The 25245-nt window shown below is 37.5% G+C and overlaps 6 protein-coding genes across 7 annotated transcripts; 4 read left to right on the plus strand and 2 right to left on the minus strand.

Annotated features, from left to right (window-relative positions):
• The first annotated feature begins 357 nt into the window (after positions 1–357).
• Positions 358–1193, plus strand: LOC141845492 (putative calcium-binding protein CML45). The gene has a single exon (XM_074733549.1). It carries the CDS (start codon positions 373–375, stop codon positions 1003–1005), a length of 633 nt encoding a protein of 210 aa, XP_074589650.1. The 5' UTR covers positions 358–372; the 3' UTR covers positions 1006–1193.
• A 2869-nt stretch (positions 1194–4062) lies between these two features.
• On the plus strand, positions 4063–9056 carry LOC141845190 (pentatricopeptide repeat-containing protein At5g15280, mitochondrial). Its single transcript, XM_074733246.1, is given in 5 exon segments — positions 4063–6960; positions 6962–8085; positions 8309–8436; positions 8529–8619; positions 8812–9056. Coding segments are annotated over 2 exon segments (3819 nt in total). The 3' UTR covers positions 7883–8085; positions 8309–8436; positions 8529–8619; positions 8812–9056.
• Positions 9057–9983: 927 nt separating this feature from the next.
• Positions 9984–13499, minus strand: LOC141845491 (pentatricopeptide repeat-containing protein At5g15300). 2 transcript variants are annotated; one of them, XM_074733548.1, is made up of 2 exons: positions 11611–13499; positions 9984–10452 (listed from the first exon to the last, which is right to left on the minus strand). In XM_074733548.1, exon 1 carries the CDS (start codon positions 13491–13493, stop codon positions 11874–11876), a length of 1620 nt encoding a protein of 539 aa, XP_074589649.1. In that variant the 5' UTR covers positions 13494–13499; the 3' UTR covers positions 9984–10452; positions 11611–11873. The 2 variants fall into 2 exon arrangements, with proteins under 2 accessions (XP_074589649.1, XP_074589648.1); XM_074733547.1 differs by having other exon boundaries at positions 9984–10576.
• Positions 10112–11486, plus strand: LOC141844849 (2-hydroxy-palmitic acid dioxygenase MPO1-like). Its single transcript, XM_074732829.1, has 4 exons — positions 10112–10459; positions 10938–11000; positions 11103–11174; positions 11249–11486. The coding sequence occupies exons 1-4, from the start codon at positions 10112–10114 to the stop codon at positions 11324–11326; spliced, it is 561 nt and encodes a 186-aa protein (XP_074588930.1). The 3' UTR covers positions 11327–11486.
• Positions 13500–15503: 2004 nt separating the features above from the next.
• On the minus strand, positions 15504–21278 carry LOC141845097 (pumilio homolog 23). Its single transcript, XM_074733141.1, has 11 exons — positions 21026–21278; positions 20246–20486; positions 19704–20067; positions 19332–19637; positions 19081–19248; positions 18625–18768; positions 18022–18141; positions 17734–17913; positions 17454–17602; positions 16562–16744; positions 15504–16105 (listed from the first exon to the last, which is right to left on the minus strand). Exons 2-11 carry the CDS (start codon positions 20467–20469, stop codon positions 15655–15657), a joined length of 2289 nt encoding a protein of 762 aa, XP_074589242.1. The 5' UTR covers positions 20470–20486; positions 21026–21278; the 3' UTR covers positions 15504–15654.
• Positions 21005–24551, plus strand: LOC141844850 (putative pectinesterase/pectinesterase inhibitor 13). Its single transcript, XM_074732830.1, has 6 exons — positions 21005–21206; positions 22514–22626; positions 22662–23024; positions 23089–23555; positions 23623–23783; positions 23854–24551. Exons 1-6 carry the CDS (start codon positions 21005–21007, stop codon positions 24549–24551), a joined length of 2004 nt encoding a protein of 667 aa, XP_074588931.1.
• The last annotated feature ends 694 nt before the right edge of the window (positions 24552–25245 follow it).

Here is a 25245-nt window from a genome sequence, read left to right on the forward strand (position 1 = left end):
TTCATTTTTTACATCATTATGATTTTTAAATTATTTAAACATTTATTTATTTAGTTAACGTTAAAAATATTATCTTTATTTTAGTTTGAACTAATATTATCAAAAAAAATTATTAAAACTACCTTACCTTATAGAATTATTATTATTCTGGTCGACGATTAGTCAATAAGATGCACCTATGAAAACTTTAGGGGACAAAGTTGTTGACTAAATTAATGAATACAAACTAAAATAATAAAAATAAAAAATAAAAAATAAAAAACAATAACTCATGAGAACGTGGACGTGAAGGCAGCCTCAGTCGCCTTCAACGAAGCTTCTGCTTCTCCCCACAAACTCACGATCCAACCAACTACCAAAGTCTTACCTCTAATGGCGACTCTTCCAACTCCTCTCCAATTCACACCATCAACGAACCTTCCTCTTCGCCGTCTCCTCCGCACCTTCCTCCATCCCCCAACTCCCCCTACAAATGCCTTCCCCTTTCTCCTCCTCTTCTCTCGCCAAACCATCATCATCATCGTCGCATCATCATCAATGGAGATGCTCTACTATTTGCTAGAATCCCTCACCAACAACCTCTCCTTCTCCTCTTCATCGCAGAAGAGGCCTTCGAGCGCTTCTCCGACAGCAGCGAAGCGCGGCGGCGACCTAGATCGAATAGGGCGGGAAGAGATGGCGATCGTCATGGCGGCTATCGGATTGCAGGAACGAGGTCGGGGAGGTCCGAGCGCGATGGAGTGCAGCGCCGACCAACTCTGCGGGTTGTTCGAGGAGAAGGAGCCGAGCTTGGAGGAGGTGAAGCAGGCCTTCCTGGTGTTCGATGAGAACGGCGACGGGTTCATCGACGCGGCGGAGCTGCAGAGCGTGCTCAGGAGGCTAGGGTTTGCGGAAGGGGCGGAGTTGGAGGCGTGCAGAGAGATGATCCGAGTCTACGATGAGAACGAGGATGGGAAGATCGGGTTTTCGGAGTTTGTTAAGTTTATGGAGCGAGGTTTTTGCTGAGCGGTTCGGTTTTTTTTTTTTTTTTTTTTTTTCCTTTTTCTCTTGTTTCTCGTTCGGTTCGAGGATCTAAAAGTGTAAAAAGATAGGTAAAGAAAAAGGAAATTTACTAAAAATTTCTCGATTCAATTGAAATAATAAGGATGATAGAACTGAACTGATTCGAAATTTTAATTTCGAGTTTGAATTTTGAAAATTAATTAAATTGATTTTTAAATTAAATATTATATTATTTGTGGTGCTCCTACTGTATCATCATGTTTTTTTTTCATAATACTATTTTACTTCATTTATTTGAATTATAGAGAAATTCAAATTAAGTATTCATTTAAAATTAGAGTCGTTTGTGTCTCATCATCAAAAATCCATCAAATGATTGGACGGGACAAGCTCACCAATTAACTTGACAAGTTAAAAAATCTCCAATTCAATCTAAGACGGATTGCGGATTAGGCATGTCAATCCGTGTGCCTCTCAAAAAATATAAAAAATATTAAAATTTTTAAATTTAATATATTTTGGAAGGGTCAAATTATAATTTTTAAGTTTGGATTGCAATTTAGAAGGATCAATGCTATTAATCTATTGAATTTTCTATTTTAATTTTAAATTTTAAAGAAAAAAATAAATTTTCTTAATCCACAATGGAGGTCAATCCATATGGGTCAATCCATATGGGCCATGGACCTAAACGGATCGATCCTATCTTAACTTCATTTTAAAATGAATTAATAAAATTTTAATTCAATCTACCTAAATTGTATGATAGAGCGGATGAATCCAACATATTCAATTTAAATTGACGGTTCTATTTAAAACTGAATTGCTCATTTTTACCCCTGCTCTTGGTTGGTTTTTTGCTTCTGCTTCTCGTTCGAACCGAGTATACAAAAGTCTAAACGATAGGAAAGAAAAAGAAAATATAATTCACTCAAAACTTCGATTCAACTAAAATAATAAGGATGATAGAACTGAACTAATTCAAAATTTTAATTTCGATTTTGAATTTTGAAAATTAATTAAGTTGATTTTTTTAAAATTAAATAATAAAAATATTATTTTTATTTTTATTAAATCGGTTAAGTTTTTTTATTAAAAAATTTAATATATATTTAATATTAATTAATTGGATTTATTTTATATTGGTTCAATTTATTTGATTTTGAAATTTAATTAGTTAATGTTGCTTTCGAATTCTGCACAATGTGTTCAATGTGCTGGAGTTTTCAGATTGTGAAAGCTGAGTTTTATTGAAAAATTCAAAAAAAGTGTCTTTGTGAAGAATACAGGTCTAAGTTTATTTTCCATTTGAAAATATAGAATTATTAGTTGGTTACAAAACTTTACCTATACAAGTTCTTATGCTTGCCTTTACGCTTTGTTTGGGAGGAGGTAAGGTGAGGAAAGGAAAAGGAAGCGTAAAAGGATGCTTGCCTTTATGCTTTGTTTGGGAAGAGATCAAGTGAGGAAAGGAAAAGGAAGAGTAAAAGGAGTAAGGATAGAGGAGGGAAGGATAAGTTTTAACTTTTCTAAAAATTTTCTTACACTTTAATTTGGGATGTGAAAAAGGAAAGATAATTCTAAATATTATTTATTCCAATTTTATCTCTATTTTAAAATATTAATTTTTAAATAATTTATTTAATTTAAAATTTTTAAATTTCTTTCGTTGAGCATTATCTTTTCGTTTTTTTTCTTCTTCATCAAAATCTTTGCTCGTTGTTAGGTAACTATAATTTTTTTTTATTTAGTAAATCCGTAATTAATCATTCTCCACTTGCGAATATATCTGTCGCTTCAAATCACTATCACAATAACATTTGTGATGTTTCATAAAAAACTTATAAAATAAAATAAATCAGTAGAGTAATACATTCTCAAAGCAATGTGTTGAAGCTCACACACTAAACATAGTTCACTTAAAATATATAAATTAAATTTATGAATATAATCTATTAGTTCATTTAATAGAATAACGAATAATACGATGAACTCTTCTATAAAAGAATCAATTTTTTATTTAAAAAATAATTAATTTATATTTATAAAATAAATATTAATATTATAAAAATATAAATCATTATCTAATTTAAAAAATAAAATATTTTTTTAATTTTATATATTTAACTTTCATTCTCATTCTATATATGTTACGTTAATAAACCTTTTCCTTTCTTCCAAAATGGAAGAACATACAATACTTTACATCCCCTTCCTTATTTTCTCTTCTCCTTCCATTAATGAATATTATCCTCATCCTATCCAAACAGAGCATTACGATACATTTATGAGTCAATTTATAACTACGATACACTACAAATTAATTTCTTCCGGTGGAAAGATAATTTTAAAATGCTAACTGCGGAGTAATACATTGTTCGTGTTGCACCTAAAGTTTTCCAAATATTTAAAGCATACATCCTACTTTTTTTAATTAACAAATTACATGTTAATTATTCAAAAATTTCAATTTTTACTATCCAATTGACTAATGATTAATTCGGTCTCATGAAAATTTTTTACTGATCATTAAAGTAAACGTAGCCAACGTCCTAGATCAGTGCATCATAATTAAGATTCAAACTATAAATACTTGAGTAAACAATTGAAGTCCCGGAGCATAGTTGAGTTGGTTGCGATGGAGTAGACTTGTTAAAGTAGACAAGGATTGAATTTCGATGAAGTCGAGATAATGACTTTGTAATTAACTTCTCATCTATTTTTATCTTCAAGACTGTAATATAATAGAAATAAAATATTTTCATTGAAATGAGAGTTTGTATTTATTATTATAATATATATTTTTAAACACACGTGTTAAAATAAAGTTAATTTTTGCGTTATTTTTCTTTATATTTCATGTTTTATCATATGAACATTTTAAAGTAAATTGTCCTATTGACCTTTTTCACCTTATATTTATTTTATTTACTGATTAAATAAGGTAATTACGTTAATGGTCGGGATAAAGTTGTAATAATGAAGAAATTAGGGGACCATCTTGAATTTTCGCCTTGTGGTTAAATCAAACCTGCAGATCTTCGCGAAGGATCATGGAAGATGCGAGGAAAGCCCTCGCGATCTCTCTTCCGCCGTTTACTCGAACAATCGTCTCTTCTGCCTCTTCCTCGATCTCCCGCGGTCTTCCATTCCCATGATCGTCTCGGATGTCATGGTTGTCGCCCACTGAGGAAGCGTCACCAGGTTTGGCTCTCCTACCCCTTCTCAACTTGTTATGATTCAAAGCCTAGACCGATTCCATCGCCAAATGCGGCGAACAGTGTCAGGAGCGGCAGTGGTGAGGTTGAATTGGGACCGATATCGCATATCGGTATCGGGAAATCGGTTCTCTCTAGGTGTTCTTTCCTGTGGGCGAAAAAAGCTGACGCCTTTGTGGAGGAATCGTCTTTGCAAGACATCCTCAAGGTATATGGAGATCTGGCCCCTGAGAGCACCCGCCGTTTCTGGAGAGCTTCGGAACTGAGACCTGCAGATTTCCTTGAAATTCTTCTGGGTTTTGGAGACGGTGATTTGAGTTTGAGAAAGGTTGATTTTTTGTCGAACTTGTTCAGATGGGCTGAGAGACAGACTCCAGATTTTAATCACCTTCCAAGGTCTTATGAAGCCATGGTTTATGTTCTTACGGGAGCTCACAAATATGAAGATGCAGAATCCTTACTTCTGGAAGCTGAATCTAACGGGATTTGGTTTAATTCTGCCCCACTGTTTAGTAGCATAATTCAAGGCTATGCTGAACATGGAAAATCAGAGAAGTCATTGGCTCTGTTCGATAAAGCCAGAGAAAGGGGTATAATACCATCGCCATCCACTTATCAAGCTCTTTTAAGCCTTTTTACAAAACATAAGAAAATTGAGTTGGCTACAAAAGTGTATTGGGATATGGTTGAGGTTGGTTTAGCATCATATTCTGAAGACTGCATCCTGAATATCATTGTTGATGGACTGATAAATAGCAACAAAATTCTTGAGGCCATAACCTTGCTCAGGAAGCTGAGGAGTTTGGGTATCACAATGAGCAATTTCGCTCTTTCATCAGTTGCTTTAGGACTCTGCAAAAAGAAGGATTTTGAAGATATGATAACCTTTCTAGATGAGTGGAGGCATGTTCCTGAAATTTGTGTTTGCAACAAAATAATTTCTTCATTGTGCTTAGGTCTGGGAGCACAACAATCATGGTCCTTCATGCAACGAATGGAACACTTTGGCTTCAAGCCAGATTCCACTACCTTTAGTATCCTTGCTTATCATAGTTGTAGGAACGGAAAGCTGAAGGATGGATTTGTTTATCTCTCAGAATGCTTGTCCAGAGGTTTAGCACCAAATACCTACATTTATAATGCCCTTATTAGTGGGATCTTTAAGAAGGGATTGCATAGACATGCTAAAGATATCTTTGAGGACATGCTAGAAAGAGGTATAATGCCAAATCATATGACATTCAGATATTTGTTGGCTGGCTATTGTAAATTTAGAAAATTTGACAAAGTTAAAGAGGTCCTATCCGATATGAAGAATCGCTGCTTGATTTCGTTGGATCCCCTAGATGATACACTCTCTAAGGCCTTAATGTTTCTAGGACTTGATCACTTGAATGTCAAAGTAAAGCGAGATAATAATGTTGGAATTTCTCGATCTGAATTCTTTGACTGTCTTGGCAATGGATTATATTTAGATACTGATATAGAGGATTATGAAACTTCCTTGGAAAGGATCCTTGATGACTCTGTAATTTCAGATTTTGATTATTGTTTAATGAGGAAAAATGACAATGTTGATTTACAGATTGCACTAAGAGTAAAAGATGAATTAATCCAATGGGGACAGAACCTTTCATATTCTACCTATGCCAATTTATTAAGATGTCTTGCTGCTAACCAAGACCAACTAAAACAAGCTGTTGGTCTGCTTCATGATATGCCAGACTTATTTGAACAGCTTGATGGTGAAACTCTTAATTTGCTCCTGCAAATGCTCAGCAAAAATGGAATGGTAGACACTGCAATGTTTATTTTAAGGAGGATGTATAACATAGATGTGATGGTGGAGAGTCAATCATTTATGATGCTCATTGTTGGATTATGCAAAGACAGGGACATTGGTGGACTCAAAGAGTGCTGCAACCTTATTCAAAAATGCTTGTGGTCACCAGAATCAATGAGCATTGAGCCTCTTTTCAACTCTTTGTGCAAATGGGGATTGATTGAAGAAGTTCTACAGCTTTTTGATAGGGTAATTGAGAACCATCCTGAAATGGTTTCATTTTTATCTATCAGGCTTCTGAAGGAATTATGCATGACAGGCTATACGAGTGTTGGTTGTATGTTGATGGAAGAACTTTTTCAGAGAAATACACTCATGGATGCCACAGCCTATCAATATCTAGGTATGGGCTTCTTGAAGGAGAAGCATCTTTCTGAGTCAATAGGAATGTTGGACATATTACATAGCAAGAACATGGCCTTATCTATAAATGTTTACCAGAACTTTGTACAAGTATTACTTAAGTTTGACAGAATTGAGGAAGCGTTTGCTCTTAAGCAATCTTTGCTGACCAAGAAGCCTGACAGTGCTATTATTACTTATAGCATTCTTCTGAGTGAGTTATGCAGAACAAAAAAACTGAATGTTGCTTCATCTCAATTGCAAGAGATGCTTCTGGGTGGAATATTTCCATATGATACTGCTTTCAATGCACTTTTGCGAATGTATTGCTTGGCAAATAATTTACGGGAAGCACGTGGTATACTTGGTATCATGGTAAGAGTACATGGTAACCTATCTATTTTAGGATACCGGAGTCTCGTAAAGCAGATGCTCTTGAATGGACTGGTGTATTGTGCTATGCGACTCAAGGATCTGATCCTGCATAAAGACACATCTCTACAACTGTGCTTGTATAACATTTTGATATTTTATCTCTTTCAAACGGGTAAGAGTTCTTTTGTTGAAACAGCTATTAAGCGAGATGGATGACAAAGACATTTGTCCTGATAAAAACACTTATGATTTTCTTGTGCATGGTTTTCATAAATGTGGAGAAGGTCAGTTATCAGTTGAAGCACTTAATACAATGATTTCCAAAGGCTGGAGACCCAGCAATCGGAGCATGAGAATAGTCGTGTGTTATTTATGCAAGGATGGCAAACTTGGAAAAGCATTAGAATTGAGCAAAGTGATGGAACATAATAAATGGAAGCATGGTTCAGTAGTCCAGAATGCACTTGCTGGGTCCCTTCTTAGATGTGGTAGTCTTTCTGAAGCTGAACTTATCTTGGACAGATTAGATAAAAAGGGTCTGATTCCCATGAAAATTGATTACAATTCTTTGGTTCGGCATTTTTGTCTGCACGGTAGAATAAAGAAAGCAGTTGAACTGCTGAATCTGATGCTTAAAAAGGGCAACATTCCGAGTGACACAAGTTATAACTCAATAATTCTCAGATTTTGCCATTGTAAAACTTTTGACCAAGCACTTGATTTCTTTGTTGAAATGCTGCATAAGAACATTCTGCCAAGTGAAGAATCTCGTTATGCTCTAGTGAATGGTCTTTGTGAGAATGGGAGGACTGATGATGCACGGAATATATTAAGAAGTATGCTTCAATTCAGTCTTCCTCCAACTTTCAACATGTATAACTGTGTTCTTAATAGTTTCCGTCTCAGTGATAACCTAGACAAAGCATCAGAGCTTCTGAATGAAATGCAATTGGCTGGACACTCTCCTAATTTTGAGACTCATTGGTCCATTATAAGAAATTTGGATATAGAAAGTGACGATGATAATGCTAAGAATATTTTAGCTGGTATACTTTCTGGGAATCGACTTCCTGTAAAGAATTCCAAGAGAAAAGGTGCTTGATATTCTAGACTCTTTCATTCAATTCTAGAATATTGGTGCATCTAAGGTGCAAGGTTTCTGGACTTCCTGTCTTTGAAACATGATACATAGTTGGTGTTGCTGTACAAGAAAGTGTAGGAATCTTCTTCCATAAAATCCACTCCATTCATGTGTGGATGTCTGGTGGTTCTAGTTATCGGCACAGAACGTATAATCTTCCTTAGGTATTGATTTTTATTTTTTTAGTATACGATGCAAGCAACTATCCTTTTCATTCACCATTGATATTCCTGTTGGTAACATAAAAAGACTTCTCATGGAATTATGCACATATCACTTCTGTTTGTTCCCTCATGCTGGCACACACAAACTATTTGTTTCTGCTTGTCCTTCAGTTATCGCTACTTGGCTGGAAATCTGAATTACTTCTGTTTTTTTTTTTCCTAGTGAATTAGGTTGGGTTGAAGAGATGAAACTGGACTCGCCTTTCGCTCCACCCGAAGAACCAAAAGTGCAAACTCTATTTTGGAATTCACAACCATTGTCATCTGTAGGTTAAAAGAAGACAACCAGAAGTGAGTTTGCCTTCTTTCTACACTGCTCACCATCTATATCCAAGGAACTGAAGAATCTGGAATGTCTCATTTCATTTGTGACCTTTCTCCAGGGCGAAAAAATATCAGATTTTGTGAATGATTGATGCCGGTTCCGACAGAGAGCATCCATGGAGTGCATTGTCTGTGGTAGAATCAGAAAAGGTGATCTCCTACACCTCTACTTATTTCACACACCATCTAATTTCTCCTTTGATTTGGTAGTGTAAAATTACATGTTAGAGAATTGTCTTATTTCATATTTGATATTGTTACATTCCTACACATTCAAATGAGATTCTGTCAAAGAACTTCGCCATATGATATCAAACTTCTGTGCTTGATGAACACATGTAGGAGGGCATCCATGTCTGTTGAGGCGGAGGCATTGGCAGGGGGAAGGACTAGTGAAGATGAGGGCGAAGACACGATGCCATGAAGGTGACAAAGACAAGTAAGTTAGCAATGGAAGTGGGAGGTTTGCGCGGGAGTAGAACCGATGGTATAGAAACAACTTTCACCTCGTACAGCTTTCATTTGTCATTCACTATTATTTTTCATTAAGCGAAAAGATTTTTTAATGTTATTGCTAAAGAATGAATTTCTACCATTAGGGGTGAGTAAAAATTTGATTAAATTGAACAAATCAATCGAATCGATTGAATTTAAAAATTTGATTTGATTATTTTAGAATTTTAATTTTTTTTTAAAAAATCAGTTATATTGATTAATTTGATTTCTGATTTTAAAATTTCTTATTTAATTTAATTAAATTAATTAAAATAAAAAATTAATTGATAAATTTTTAAGTAAGTAATATATAAATTTTTAATTAATCAATAAATTTTTTATAATATTTGAAAATTTTAATTATTTTGATTAATTTGATTTTCAATAGAATCAATTGATATTTTAACGGTTAAGTTTATTTGATTTTTATTTAAAAATTTGATTGATTTGATTAATTAAAAAAAAATCAATTCGAATACTCAATCCTACCCACAACTTCAATGTTTCTCAGGCCTTGAGTTATGGTTGTCTAGAAAGACAAATCTAAAAAGATTGAAAAATATAAAATTGTCATAAACAATATAAAAGTTCTTTCTAACTACCATCAAAATGCAATAGCAGAGTTGGATATTGAATACAAACTAAAAAGAATTTGCAAGATTAATTCATAAATGTTCTTTTGTAATGATTAGAGGATAAACAGATGGTCCAATAAAAACTCTAATGATTTTTTTGATAAATTTAAATCATTATCAAATATATTTTATTAAAAAAGTAGGTTGTCTCATTTGTGTTTTTATATTTTTAAAAACATTAAAAATTAAATATTTATCATAACATTCACCTCTAAAATAAATTTTGTTAAAAAAATTACAATACACACATATATAAATACATGTTAATGTGAAACAATAAAAAACCAAAGCTGTGAAAACAGTGTGCAGAAAACAATAAAGCCAACAGATTCAACATACCCACAGACATCAGAAAGCAGGGCCACATCTCAAAATTTTCCATTTTAATCTTCATTCTCATCATCTAAGGCTACAAAAGGGATCAAAACCTGTAATTTCAGCCTGCTGTAGAGTTCAATAGATCTTTGCTCCAGAAATTTTCTGTGTTTCTTTCTTCGGTAATGATCATCACAATGTCTAAATGCCAAAGGCAGAGGCTGCCTTGTTTCTCACTGGTGCCCAAAGATCTGTTGGATTTGGAGAAACATTTTGCATTCTATGAAGCATTCCACAGCAACCCAGCAAATGTGGTAATCCACAGCCTCTTCGCTTGGCCGATCTTCTACACCTCTCTTATCCTCTTCCATTTCACCACTCCAATCTTCTTCCTCGACCTTGGGTTTGTCTTTGTGGTGATGATTGGACTTTTCTATGTGTCGATGGACCGGAAAGCTGGATCCCTTGCTGCTCTTCTTTGCGTCCTCTGCTGGATCGGTAGCGGCTGCCTCGCGAGCCAGCTTGGCTTTTCTCTTGCCTGGAAGGTAGTCAATGTATGATTTCTTCAAATATTACTTCTCAATATCTTTGGCATTGTTTCTAGGAAGTTGCCATATTCATATGCTGGCATGGTATTTATAAGTTACTCACAACAGCAACAGCTGATTATCAAAACAATAGCAATCTGTCAGATTCGAGAACCAACTCGATATGAAATACCAAAAAACCATAAGGTCAAAGAAAACAAGATCCAAAATGCCAATACCGTTATGCTTTCACTCGTATAATCTGCATCATCAAGGTGCTGTGCCATAGAACTTTTACAAGATCTATGAAAGGTAACATCAATTCTAATGAAAGGTAAGTAACTAGATTGTTTTGACTAGAGTATTCAAGAGCTTTTGTTTCTGCAAAATGATTTGAAACTCATTGTTTAGCGAACTAACTTGCACAGCAAATTTTAAGGGAACTGCACAAAACCTTCACAATTTCAGAATCATTTTTGTTTGATATACAAAACAGGTTGTTCTGGCGGCTCAACTACTTTGCTGGACGGCACTAATTTTAGGTCACCTACTCTTTGAGGTACTCCCTCATAGCTTATCTCCATCTCGAACTTCATTTTTTTGCAGCAAGACAATTGTGGATCAGAAACAGCTGACCAATATATTTTTTTGTGTCTAGCAGAAAAGAGCTCCAGCTCTCCTTGACAACCTTATGGAGACCTTACTGACAGCTCCATTCTTCGTTTTACTAGAGGTAATAACCGGAATTCTGTTCTTTTTTTGCAACTATGTTACATGGAAACAACTAACAAAGGTTCATAAATCCAGGTTCTGAAAAATATATGTGGATACGAACCGTATCCTGGTTTTCATGCTAGTGTCAAAGTAAAATTTGAGGATGTTTGAAGGGATTGGTCGATAAACAAGGGGAGAACACACTAATCCTGTCCACTTGCATAATTAGATGAATACAATGCTGATTTAGATTTGTTTTTCCTCTTCATCCTTGCAAATGTTATATTTTTGCTAGAAAAGTAAATAACAATATTGTCTACTTTGAACACTTATGAAAACAATTGAAACTTGAAACTTCTAATGCTGCAAATCTGAGAAATAAGCACAACATCTACCTGTTCTCTTTCCTATTTATTCACTTAGTTGCAAAAAATTTAAAGAAATTGAGAGCTTACCTCTTGTTTTCTTAACAATTCCATTGTGGTAGATCCCATGATCATCCATATTGCAAGTAGCAGATACATTACATGTTCCCATAAGTTGTTTATGCTCCCGGTACACCAGACAACATCCAGTCTATTTGCCAATTCAGAAAACTTCAACAACAGATTTTTAATCCATATCTGAGACTAAGAGAACCAGTATTCTGAAACATATCAGTCTGATAGTATAGATCATCCATGCACTACTTGAGCATTCTTTTCAAAGTGAATATCGACTAAGTAGCCACATTGATCCTTAAACCAGGCTTCCTCTCCGGCATGAAATTAACAATCTCTTTGCCATCAGTATCTAACAGAGTAGAACCAATCTCCTTGATAACACCTCTATCATCCATTAACTTTCTCACCTGCTCTGCTCGACGCCACTCTCCTCTCGAAGCATAAACATTAGATAGCAACACATAGTCACCACTAGCATGATTCCTCATCTTCAGCAATTCTTCATTAGCTTTCTCAGCCAACCTGACATTGCCATGAATCCTGCAAGATCCAAGCAGTGCCCTCCATATTATTCGGTTTGGCTCAATTTTCATATGATCTATAAATTCAAATGCTTCTTCCAGTAACCCCGCGCGCCCAAGTAGGTCTACCATGCAACCGTAATGCTTAATATTTGGCTCGATCCCATACTTATTCTGCATAAGATAGAAGTATCTTTTTCCCTCTTCAACCATCCCACCATGACTACAAGCAACCAAGACACCCACAAAAGTGATCTCATCTGGTCTCAATTTCATTCCAATCATGTTCTCGAATAGATTGATTGAATCTCGAAAATGTCCATGCACGGCTAGCCCTCCGATGATCGAGTTCCAAGTCGACAGATCCTTTTCCCTCATGCCGGCGAATATCTCTATGGCTCTTTCAATGCTCCCACACTTTGCATACATGTCTATCAGAGCATTGCTGAGGCGTATCGAAAACCCGCCTCTGGAACACATTTCCATTAGGGAACCATGTATCCTCCTACAGACATCCATAACACCAGCATCAGCACAGGCAGACAGCAAGCTCAGCATGGTAACCTCATCAGGCTGCTCTCCAGCAAGGTGCATTTGTTCAAACACCTCCAGTGCTCGCCTGTGCTCACTGCAGTGCACATAGCCGGCAATCATCGCATTCCACGACACAACATCCTTCACAGGAACTTGATCGAACAACTGCCGGGCCATAGCCATCTCCCCCTGTTTAGCATACGCAGTGATCATGATATTGCAGGAGATCAAATCCTTGGACGGCGTCTGCTCAAACAACTGCCTTGCGATGCTCAGCTCACCTCTTCTCGCGTGTCCTGCGATCATCGCGGACCATGCGACGACGTCCTGTCGCGCAGGGCCATTGAAGAGCGCAGACGCTGCCGCCAAGTCTCCGCAACTGGCGTGCATGTTGATCAGGGCGTTCCTGACGAAGGAATCAGACTCGAGACCGGATCTTGTGATCTTGGCATGAAATTGGGAGCCCAGGAGGCCCTCGGAGAGCTTGGTGCAGGCGCGGAGTAGGAAAGGGAAAGTGATCTTGTCGGGCCTCACGCCGGCCCTCTCCATCCGGGAGAAGAGGGATATGGCGGCCGACGGCGTCCAGTGGGAAGCGCCGCGTATGACGGTGTTCCACATGAAGAGGTCTGGGTGGGGGATCTGGTCGAACAACTGGAGGGCGTAGGTCACGGCGCCCGCGACGGACACAGACGACGAGAAGAGCAGCTCGCGGAGGGAGGAGGCGTCTGAGAGGAAACCTCGGACGACCATGAGGGCGTGCATTCGCTTCAGGGAGCGGAGAGTGCGGCATCGCCGCCATATCGCCGGCTGTTGCCGCTTGTCGCCGGATTTCCGTATCATGACGAGGACAACCGAGGAGACCGTAGTCCCTATTTTGTTAACCCTTCGCAAGGGTGTAATTGAATCGAACAGTAAAAAGGTTCGAGCTCGAGTTTGATTCATTTTTCTTAAACTCGGGCTTGATTCGATTCGTATTTTAATTCTTTCGAACTTGGTTTGTAATGAAATTAAATAGTTCACGAACGAATCAAGTTCAATTCAAAAATGACTCATTTATAAATTAAACGAGCTTAGGTCGACTTGGATTAAACATGATTTATTTAAAAGTTAAATGAGCATGATTCAAACTTGGCTCATTAATATATATATTTATAGTTCAAACGGTCGTACGTAGATCCTTCCTCAGTCGATCTCCGATCGTGATTTGGTCAGAATCCGACCGCGATTTGATCGGAAACGGTGCGGTCACTGTCGACGACGATCAAACCAGATTCCGACCGAATCGCGGTCAGAGATCGACCGAGGAAGGACCCGCGTCAGTAACGACGCAGCCACTGTCGACGACGATCGGGCTAGATTCCGATCGAATCGCGATGGGAGACTGGCCGAGGAAGGACCGGTCGATCCTTCCTCAGTCGGTCTCTGACCGCAATTCGGCCGGAATCCGGCCCGATCAACATCGACAGTGGCCGCGCAATGGGGGGCAGCTGTTTCCGGCTAAATTCGTCGGATTCCGACCACTATTTGGCCGGAATCCGACGCCAGTCACAGCGCCAGCGAGTGGCGCATCGATCGCGACCGAGACGGTGACTGGACGGCGCGACGATAGCGGCGGTGGATCAAGGAGTCGCGCACGGAATTGTCGAGTAGCATAGCAATCTCGTATATATATATATATATATATATATATATATATATATGAGTCATAAATTTATGAATTAAATAAAGTTAATCTTGATCTTGATTTGATAATATTTTCGAGCTTGTGAAATCGAAATCCGAATAATTCACGAACGGCTTAACTCGTTTACACCCCTAACCTTTATATCTAAAATAGTAAACACCTAAAATACAACTAAGCTATGTGTTTAATTAGATGCTATTTGATTACTTAAAATTTTTATATTTTTAAACGATTAATAATTCTATGTGATAAATTTATTTATTTTATTTAATTTAATTATTTATTAATTGATCTTTTATATGTTAAACAAATATAAATAAAATTTTATTAAGCCGAATATCAATATTTAATTCATTATAATTTTACCGACTAAAGTCATTTTAAAAATTTTGTAATTAATTTTAAATAATTTGATCAAAACTACTTCGATAATATTTAATCAATTTTAATTAAGTTAGACTAATTAAATTAGATTATTTTTAATTAAATTAAATTAATTTTAATCAATTTGAAATATTTTAACTATAATTATTTAATAATTTTAAGTATGTTAGAGTAATTATAATTTCATTTGTACTAATTCATTTTATTTAAGATTATGTATAATCATGCTTATTGGTTTAATTTATTTTCAAGTATCCAAAAAACATTAAAAAAAATTCTATTGGATGGAGTATCAAACTTTTTTTATTATTAAACAAATATAAATGACTTTTATCAAATCAAACACTAAATTTATTGATGAAAATACTTAAGGATTAGGGTTTATTAATTCTAATATCTTTTACATTAATAATTTTCTTTATTCCATCCAACTATCATCATTCAATAAACACATATTAAAATCAATATTATATCCAAAAAAATATGTATAATTTAATAAAAATATAATAATCATTTATAGACTAAAGGAGAAAAAGTTAAGAATGAGAAGATGAGATTTTTTTTGTTTTTCTTTAATTGGTCATGGAAAGAAAAAAATAGAAAAAAATATATATAATAAATATATATATATATATATAATTTAATCTGAGTATTTATATTGGATATGATAAAATTTTATTAAATCCACCTTCATATCCAAATTTAAAAATCTCCATACATAATTCCATACATGATTATCTAACTATTTAATCAGATTAAAAAGCAAAGTGAACTCAAGTAGGAGGAGAAAATTGCCTTTTTGATCATAAACATGCTTTTACAACATGTCCTAGCAAGTTTTTGGGCCTATCTACTTCAAGCCACTTCAATAAGTAAACCCTGTTCTAAATGGTTGTTGGTGATCACAACAAAGCTTTCCTAGGAGTTGCATCCTCACCTCTTTTGCTTCTTCAGAAGAGTCGATTTCGCGATATCGTTTGTCATTGATGGCTTGAACAGCTGCTGAATTTCTTCTGCACTCAAACTCGATTTCGCAGCAAGGTCAGCAAGATCAGTTGCAACAGATTTTCGCTTACCAATTCCGTTTCTCATAACTGCCTTGCTGCCAAACTCTTCTACTCTAGGCACCTCCTCTGAACTGCGCTTGCGGCTCGTTCCTTTGCCCGGGAATTCGGATACCGAGTTCGTTGTATCGTTGCCGGCATCACTGCCTACCTTCCCGTGCCTTTCGAGTTGCTGCTTCTTGGAGGATTTCGCAAATGCAGCTGCTTTGTTATTTTGCTCATCAGGCTCACTCTTGGAGCCAAATAGGGCATGGAACTCTTTGTAGGCATTTTCTTTTGATTCTTGTCTCTTCTTCCACTGCTCAGGCCTGCTAGCAAATCTGAAATGAAAGAAAGGAAATCAAGAAAAATCTACAAAAAAACATCTTCACTTCGATACGAGATAAGCCCTCAAAAGTTCATGTAGAACCGGAAAGAAAGAGAAGCAGATTGATTCATAACTTGAGATGAAAGAAGCAGATTCAATCAGAAAATATGCAAAAGAAACTCAGAAATGGAGACATTCCCTGAGGATAATAATGAGATTATGAGCACTCTGGCACTGGGTTCCGAATTGCTTGTTTAGCTTGGAATTTACAAGGAAACTCGCTACTGCCAAAACTTCGACATGAACACATTTTTCAGGAAGTAATAGATGCTAACTTTCTGATACATGATAACTTAACTGTGATAGTTTGGAAGGTAAAATTCTGATAAATGGACTTCAATAACAGCTTTCGGCTATTTAAAAGGCGGCCAAAAATATATATATATACTAACAATAAGATTGAACTTACCCATCAATATCAAGCTTCTTCAACAAATATGGGCCATGCTTTGTCTTAGAAAGTTCAGCTCGCACAGCCAGAATTTCTGCTGCAATAGTTTCTTTCAAGGTCATGTTACCAGAGCTGAAGCACTTCTCAACTGTGAATGAACCAGAAGAACTCATTGCTAGTTCCCCGTAATGATCTCGCAGTCTTCAGAAGCAGTAATAGCATGAAGGAAAAAAAAGCATCAGTACTAGACTTCTTAAGATGGCAAAAATTAGAGAGTATGCATATCTTGTTGAGCTTCAATCAGTTGCTTAATTTCAAAATGCATTTCAACATGTAGTAATGCCAGCAATCGTGTTTGATGATTAAACAAATGTTAAAGAATTTCACAGTTCGAACTGAAAAAGCATGCCCAGATAGTGATCTTCACGCAGCTCCAACTGGCCATTGGATAACTTTTGTATAATGTTCACTTATTATTTCTTACCTTTATGAATTTAATGTATAAAAAACTATGAAATGATAGAAAAAGCTATTTGCCTAATGAATCACTTTTACCACATCATTTACAAAAGATTATTCTGCGACAAAGGAAATACAAAAAATCATTTGCATATCTTCTATCTGGAGTTTTGGACGTAAAGACAAACATTGAACTCGCATGTTCGTTGGAATATACATGCAGCTCACTATAAGGTTCTTCTATGATAAATTGCCCTTTTAGTCATATCACCAAGAAGGTTTTACCTGATTAATGTTGAGATACAAAGGTTTATTGTATCAGGTAAGATCAAATAACTGCTTGCCTATCAATGTTGCAAGATTCTCAAATGGCCATCGTCAAAAGAATTAGAGGGAACAGCATGCACAAAAAGAAGATAGTTTTTTCTTCTATTTATGCTCTCTGACTTACTTGGTAACAACTTTGTGCTTCAGTTTTGGAGAAACATCTGAACAGAGAAACGCCTCAATAACACGGCCTCCTCCAGAATCTTTTGCAGTTTGAAAGATATGGATAGGCTCCATTGATGCCAGACTTGTGACATAAGGCTGGATTGGTTGCTGGCGTTGCCATATATATTGTAAAAGAAAATTACACAAAATAAGGAACTTATTCTAGAAAGATGCAGCAAATTAGATGACTTGGGCTCAGTATAAGCAAAGTGATGGATCGAATGGAAGCTTTATAGTACCTTTGGATGTCTAAAAATGATTTGTAACATTATGCAACCCAATACATGCATTTTGTTATCAGCAGGCCATTCCCAACTGGATTTATCTTTGAAATAGTTCTCAAGAAACAGCAACCGTGGAACAATGCAGCTTGGAGATTCTGAATCTAAAATTACTGCCGCACGAAGAGCTTGACAACACTGTATATAGCAATTACAAAAAACCAATAACGCTGATAAAAAAATGCTATATTGGAGATTATAAGTATGTACTCTGAAATTTAAAAATGATAAAAAGTGAGGAAAAACCTCCTGCAAATGGGTTTGAAGTCGCTCAGATGCAGCTAGCATTAAAGCAACTACTCCTGGCTTTCCAAGCTCGAGTAGTTCATTAAATTTTGAACCAAGTTCCTTCCAGATTAACTCCATCTGAAGAAATAAAATAAGGCCTAGTTCTCAGGTAACATGTCTATTACTTGATTTTATATTCCATAGAAAGTTATAGTAAAATTTTCAGACATAAGAAAGATAGTAATGATGATGGTAGATATCCAATTGATACAGGAGAGAAAACATGTATAGGTTAATGCATCTAAGTGGTTATTTGGTAGCTTGCAGATACAAACACTAATAGTGTTTGCAGCAAATAGTCTATTCATATCTGCCAGGATGGAAGATTTATCAACTAATATTAGATGTACAATTGGCATGGGAGGTACCATGAATAGGTCAATGTAACTAAGGGGTTTGTTTGGCTGTCTGCATATACCAAGATTGCAGCAAATAGCCTATTTAGACAATGGATAGGATGGAAGATTTAACAGCTAACCCTTTTGATATGTCATATCTGAGAAACTTAATAAGTAATAAATTGTTAGAAAAACAGAAAATCATCTTAGTAACTTTTAATACCTGATCCTTGGTTCTTGCCGAAGACACTAACGTTTGCACAACAAAGTTCCCATACTTATGCGATGACATGACAAATAGTGAATCCTTGAATACTTTAGTGAGAAACATATTGTACAGAGCTTCTGGTGCCACTTCAATTATGACCTGCAGATCAAGGAGCCTCATCAGCAATGTTTTCAGAAACAAAGTATCAGAAACATATCTCAGAAGAGAAATCATACACTGCATCAAGAATCAAGCAAGAATCAAACAGATGGAGGAAAGATCGAAAAAGAAGCATTGATTGGGATGATGTTCAGTCTGACTATAAATCAGACATTAGCAAAACTAATTTATTTATCTTTTCATATGATGTTAAAGTAATTGTGTAGCAAAAAACATTTAAAAGAGTTATTCTTGGAGCGATTGGGATAAGCAAACAGACTCAGATAGCTAGCCTAAATAAGATAAACTTACTTCCAACAGATGACTGGAAGCAGTATCTTCAAGCAAATCCATGATTTCTTCCTTCTGTGAATTACTTACAATCCTTCCCTCTGCAATATCTTTTATACCATAGCCAAGCACAGCTGATATCGCATGAGACAGAGCTTGATCATCCCCAACCGACAACTTCAATACAGTCTGACAAAAAATGTACAAACATATAAAAATAGAGGCCGGCAAACAGCTATGAACTCATACTAATTTAGAGTGGTGTGGCATGCCTGCAACACAAAACTGCTATACTCATTGACTCTCAGGGTCTTCATCCCATCCTTTGCATGGTTTAACATTTCACTAACAAGAAACTTGAAAATAGATGGAAATGCATATTGAGAGTTCTGGCTATTGTTTCCACCAGATTGAATGGGCCTATTATTTAACCGCTTGGCCAAACTATCTTGCAGCTTTGCAACATGAAATTCTTCCAAAGCGTTTAGCGGCACACCCTTGCAAAGACATAGAAGACTCCGAAGAACATGAGACCCATAACGACTGCACATCACACTTACAACATCAGGAATCACCACCTGCACGAAGATGGATTTAGTTAACATAAGGACACACCGTATCGTGGAATGATGCCTGAGATTTACCTGGCATAGCTTAGAGAGCATCTCGTCAGCATAAGCATATGAACCTTCTTCATCCATATGCTTCACCAGAGACCTGAGAGCTGTCTCAGCTACATGCGATCCAAATTTATCCGTCACAATTGACGCAAATCCTTTAGCACTGTTACGAAGAAATCCACATAGTCTATCCATATCACAGCCTTCAAGAAGATTTTGAATTGTGTGACTTATAGTCATGTCTGTTGCTAGCTCAACTTCTTTCCCTCTAGTTTCTTCCAGGGCATTATTGCAAATTGTAGGCAGATCCTCTAGGTCAATCTCATTACTGTGGAACAAATTTGCAACTTCTGCAAAGTACTTTGTGGTTTCTGGATCAATTGGTTTCCTGCACACCAGTTACCAAGATGGCTCCATTGTTTATAACAGATATTAGCTATCCTCAAGATTAAACAACCATGCAATGATATAAATGATTACTTTTCATAGACACAACATACATGCAGGGCTGATCCTTGTCTTAAGATGAGCATTAATAAAAGAAGAGCAAAAAAGGAGTCTCAAACCTGAGTATGGGGGTTCTCGATTTGACATTAAATGGCACTTCTTCGGTATTGCTACCTTTAGGTGCATCGTTAGAGCCTCTTCTTTGTTTTGGATCCTTGTTCTTTTTTCTGCTTCTGTGACTTGATGAGCTTTTCTTAGAATGGTCAAGGTGGCCTTTTCTATGATTTTTGTTCTTTTTTGCTTTCCTTTTCAGATGTTTGGTCAAGCTCTTCTCTTCACCCATCTCAAACAAACAACTTCCTGTATTGATGTATCAAAAGGAGAAATAAACCAAAATCAAAGAAAGCATCAAACAGAAAGCAAAGTAAAACTAAGAAACAACTGAATCCAATCTAGAAAAAGTAAGTGCATATTGTCACAAGCAATTGCAAATACGACCCAAATAGTAGCTGGATAGAATGGTTCAAATTTTCAGCATATCTATCATACTACTACATTCAATCTGCAACCATGTATAGTGCAGTTTGTCAACAACGGTTACTGTAAACTAGTGGATGCGTCCACGTTGCTCTGACAGAACAATGTTCCAGCAGAACCTTATTAAACACACACATCCAGCATTTTGGTATGCTCAATCAACATTTCAGTACATTAAAAAACGAATAGCAACCACAATTCAATTCAACAAATTTTACTGCATAGTTTCTTGCTGTCTCTACCAAAATAAGGTAGTTATGTGCATTGCCGCATGATTTAGACGAAATGTAACAAATTTTCGAAGTTAATTAATCATAAAGACGAAAACTGAAGCCGAAGGGATGTCTGAGAAGTCTTCGTACCTTGTAATATACGGAAAAAACAAATTTTCAGCAGCGAAGCACTATGGAAAATGCTTTTTAGGTCTTTTTTCACCCGTGCTCGCAAGTCGGTCTCGGCAGCTTCGAGCAGCAGAAACGTCTGCTCGCTTGAACTACGGATCCAGAGGAGGCAATGCGTCCCTGGCGCGCACAGAAAGATTTAGTACGTAGCGTGTACCGCGATTTGCTGTGAATGATTTGGCCGCCGTCACGCTCGGGCAAGCCGCCGCCGCCGTCGTCGCTCGCGATTCTGAGAGAAACCCTTCCGGAAAAGGGCAAAGCCGTAAAAACGCAATTGATTCGCCGACAGTAAATAAATTAATTCTTTTTTGGGGAAAAAAAGTTCCGAAATTTTATAGAAAAATGTTTTAAAATAAATTTTATTTTTATAATTTGAAAATTATCACATCCATGAAATAAACAAATTTAATATAAAAAATTTATATAATTTTATAAATATTTAACTTAATTAACAAATAATTACAATTATAATCCATGAACCTCCAACTCTACAATTTTATTTAACAAAAAATGATAATCATAACAATTAAACAGTGGTAAATTTGGAAAAATTCAAATTAAAACCACTTTTTAATTAAAAATTACACAAAGGCCCTAATACCTTTGAAATTTGAATAGTAGAGACACTCCATTTTTTTTTTTTTATCAAAGACTCATCCTTCTAAAATAACATAATTATCTTTTAATATTATTTTTATTATTATCTCGTCTATATCTTATATCTTGAACCAATCAAGAACCAATCAAGAATACAATTACAATAGTCATAATTTATAGTTGTAAAAGTTAAGATTTTATAAATATTATAATAATTATAATAATTACGATTTCATAACTACTACAATGATAATAATTATAGTAGTTTTGATTCGTAGATACTATAACTACAATAGTTATAGTTTATATAATAATTATGATTTTATAATTGGTCAACATGAAACTAACATTAATAAAAAGATTAAAATTATCTGAAAGAGTTTTAAAAGTTATTTTTTTAAAATATAAAATTGGATAGTCACATCCGATAATAAACATAGATGTCTGAACAAGATTTGATTATAATAAAAATTAATTAAATAATTATATATAAGGTACTCTTTTTTTAATTAATGTCTCTGTTATTTTATTACTACCATTTTATCAAATTTATATATTTTGACCACAATTTTATTTTTTATATAATTTCCTTATTCAAATTGTTTGATTAATTTACCCCTAAAAATTTATGAAATTTATTCTTTAGTTAAAATGGGCGAACGGTCAACGATACCTTAAATTACAATAGCTCCTACGAAATTCCCAAAATAGGCCTACGCCGGTGGGACTATTCTCATCAAAAGAAGGGCAATAGAGTCATTTCGTAGAGAAAACCAACGATAGTAACGTCCGTTGACCGTCTTGACCATCCATTTCCAGAGAGCTATCGATTTCTATAACAAGCAATCGCAGGAAGTCTTTTGAGGCATCGAAGAAGGCCGCGATGGTCGTCGTCCCCGATCGCAGTTTTGCCCTCAATAAGAAGAAGCTGGAAGAGATTCCGATCGAACCATCTCGAGAAGAAGGTGCTTAATCAACCATGGCGACCTACAGCAAGCAGCTGTCGGAGGGGCGGAAGAGCGACCGCATCAAGATAGTGCTGCTCGCCGCCTCGGCCTGCCTCCTGCTGCTGGTGGTGGGGGTGGTGGTCAGCGCCAGCTACGTGAAGGACGAGGACGGCCGCAACGACGGAGACCCGCAGGCGCTGCACTCGTCGGGGAAGTCCGTCACCGCGCTCTGCTCCTCGACGGACTACGTGCAGGCGTGCGAGGCGAGCCTGGCGAAGGCCGTGCCGGAGGACACGCAGGACCCGAAGGTGGTGCTGAAGGCGGTCGTCTCGGTGGCGCTCGACGAGGTCAGCAAGGGCTTCGCCCACTCGCGGCTGCTGGCCAGCAACGACAGCCGCGTGCGCGGCGCCGTGCAGGTAGGAGCGCCGATCATCTATGCCCCTGTTAAACGTGTCGCTGAAAAATGATCGCCGGAATCAGGACTGCCAGGAGATGTACGAGGACTCCAAGGGCGAGATCAACGCCACGCTGCGGAGCATCATCGACCACGACATCGAGAACCTGCCCGCCCGATCGCACGACATGCGCACCTGGCTCAGCGCCGTCGTCACCTACCAGCAGACCTGCATCGACGGCTTCCCCGACGGCGAGCTCAAGGACAGGATGAACGCCGCCATGAAGGGGGCCAAGGAGCTCACCAGCAACGCCCTCGCCATCATCAGCAAGGCCTCCAGTCTCCTCTCCCTCATCGACCTCTCCTCCCGCCGCCGCCGCCTCCTCGACGACCAGAAATTCTACCCTTTCTGGTTCACCAAAGACCACCGCCGGATGCTCAGGAACCTGAGGGGCAAGCTCACGCCCAATGTCACCGTCGCCAAGGACGGCACCGGCAACTTCACCACCATTAACGAGGCGCTCGCTGATATGCCTGAGAAATACGAAGGGAGGTAATCGAAACAGAGCAAAACAGAGCATCGTATATATCATGATGCATGCTGACACAGTAATGAACAGGTACGTGATCTACGTTAAAGAAGGAGAATACGAGGAACAAGTGAATGTTACGAAGAAGATGGTGGATGTGACAATGTACGGCGACGGAGCAAAGACGACGATCATCACCGGCAGCAAGAACTTCGTCGACGGCACGAGGACGTTCCTGACCGCCACATTCTGTAATCAATCGGTCGATCGATTGCTATAGCTTGCTTTTCGTTGGTTTGAGCGGAGGTTTTTGTCATGCAGATGCGGGGGGAAACAGGTTTATGGCGGTGGGATTGACGTTCAGGAACACGGCGGGGGCGGCGAAGCACCAGGCGGTGGCGCTGCGGGTGGTGTCGGACCAGTCGGTGTTCCTGAACTGCCGGATGGAGGGGTACCAGGACACGCTGTACGCGCACGCGCACCGGCAGTTCTACCGGGGCTGCGTCATCGCCGGCACGATCGACTTCATCTTCGGCGACGCCTCGGCGGTGTTCCAGAACTGCCTCCTGGTGGTGCGCCGGCCGCTGGCGAACCAGCAGAACATCGTGACGGCGCAGGGGCGCGCCGACCGACGCCAGGTCACCGGATTCGTCATCCAGCGCTGCCGAATCCTGGCTGACCGACGCCTGGCGGACGCGTCGCAGCCGGCGATCCGCAGCTACCTCGGCCGCCCGTGGAAGGAATTCTCGAAGACGATCATCATGGAATCGCAGATCGACGGGTTCATCCACAAGGAGGGGTACCTGCCCTGGAACGGCAGCTTCGCGCTAAGCACGCTCTACTACGCGGAGTTCCGCAACACCGGGCCGGGGGCCGACGTCGCCGGCCGGGTGAAGTGGCCGGGATTGCACGTCATCAACAGGAGCAGGGCGCTCAAGTTCACGGTGGAGAACTTCATAGAGGGCTCGACGTGGATTCCGGCGAGTGGCGCGCCACTGCGCCTGGGATTGAACTCTTGATCCGTCAACGCAACCTTTTGCAGCCATGAATCGGCGAGCAGAAGAAGATCGTTGTGTTTGTTCGATTGATTTTTGTTTTGTGATATCGATGTGGAGTAGGGAAGAACAGTGGCGAAAATAATAATAAAAAAGGCGCCCTTTAAAATAAATAAAGTCAAAAATAGTATTTTATTTTTTATATATTTATTGGATTGTTACTTAAAATTAAGTAGGAGATGGAATTTATCGTCTTAGCCGCTAATTATAATTAATTACTACGGGAGGAACATATTATCTTGACTTCATCAAAATTCGATTATTATCCTTTTCAACAAATCTATTTCACAGTAACTAACTTAATCATATCCGAGAATGACTATTACTTAAATAAAAGATAGAAAATAACGTATAATTGGTAGCGTGTTATTTGTGTTTCCTTTATTTAAATTTTTTTTATTTATTATACATTTTATTTATTATTTTTATAATTTGATTTTGAGAATAATAAAGACCAAGATGTTAAAGTAAATATTCAGTAGATAAAAAATAATATTTAATATTATAGGACTATTATCAATAAGTATTGAGATATGAAATTATAATAAATATGTATGAGAAGAGAATATTTTTTTGATAAAATAAAATAAATTTAAATATAAAATATATAATATAATAAAGGAGAAGACTTTATTTCATAGTAAAACTAAATGAATTG

Source organism: Curcuma longa, chromosome 14 (genome assembly GCF_044706935.1).
Source record: "Curcuma longa cultivar G26 ecotype Majalengka, Jawa Barat chromosome 14, ITB_CL_G26_1.1, whole genome shotgun sequence".
In the NCBI taxonomy this organism is placed as follows: Eukaryota; Viridiplantae; Streptophyta; class Magnoliopsida; order Zingiberales; family Zingiberaceae; genus Curcuma; species Curcuma longa.

Excerpts from the sequence above, each read along its gene's own strand:
- LOC141845492 (XM_074733549.1), top strand. The coding sequence starts at position 373 with ATGGCGACTCTTCCAACTCCTCTCCAATTCACACCATCAACGAACCTT.
- LOC141844849 (XM_074732829.1), top strand. The coding sequence starts at position 10,112 with ATGTCTAAATGCCAAAGGCAGAGGCTGCCTTGTTTCTCACTGGTGCCC. Across the intron at positions 10,460-10,937 it reads GCTTTTCTCTTGCCTGGAAG|GTTGTTCTGGCGGCTCAACT; the intron begins GTAGTCAATGTA and ends TATACAAAACAG. Across the intron at positions 11,001-11,102 it reads TAGGTCACCTACTCTTTGAG|AAAAGAGCTCCAGCTCTCCT; the intron begins GTACTCCCTCAT and ends TGTGTCTAGCAG.
- LOC141845491 (XM_074733548.1), bottom strand. The coding sequence starts at position 13,493 with ATGATACGGAAATCCGGCGACAAGCGGCAACAGCCGGCGATATGGCGG.
- LOC141845097 (XM_074733141.1), bottom strand. The coding sequence starts at position 20,469 with ATGGGTGAAGAGAAGAGCTTGACCAAACATCTGAAAAGGAAAGCAAAA. Across the intron at positions 20,068-20,245 it reads TCGAGAACCCCCATACTCAG|GAAACCAATTGATCCAGAAA; the intron begins GTTTGAGACTCC and ends ACTGGTGTGCAG. Across the intron at positions 18,142-18,624 it reads CGGCAAGAACCAAGGATCAG|ATGGAGTTAATCTGGAAGGA; the intron begins GTATTAAAAGTT and ends TTATTTCTTCAG.
- LOC141844850 (XM_074732830.1), top strand. The coding sequence starts at position 21,005 with ATGTCTGAGAAGTCTTCGTACCTTGTAATATACGGAAAAAACAAATTT. Across the intron at positions 23,025-23,088 it reads GCGTGCGCGGCGCCGTGCAG|GACTGCCAGGAGATGTACGA; the intron begins GTAGGAGCGCCG and ends CGCCGGAATCAG. Across the intron at positions 23,784-23,853 it reads GTTCCTGACCGCCACATTCT|ATGCGGGGGGAAACAGGTTT; the intron begins GTAATCAATCGG and ends TTTGTCATGCAG.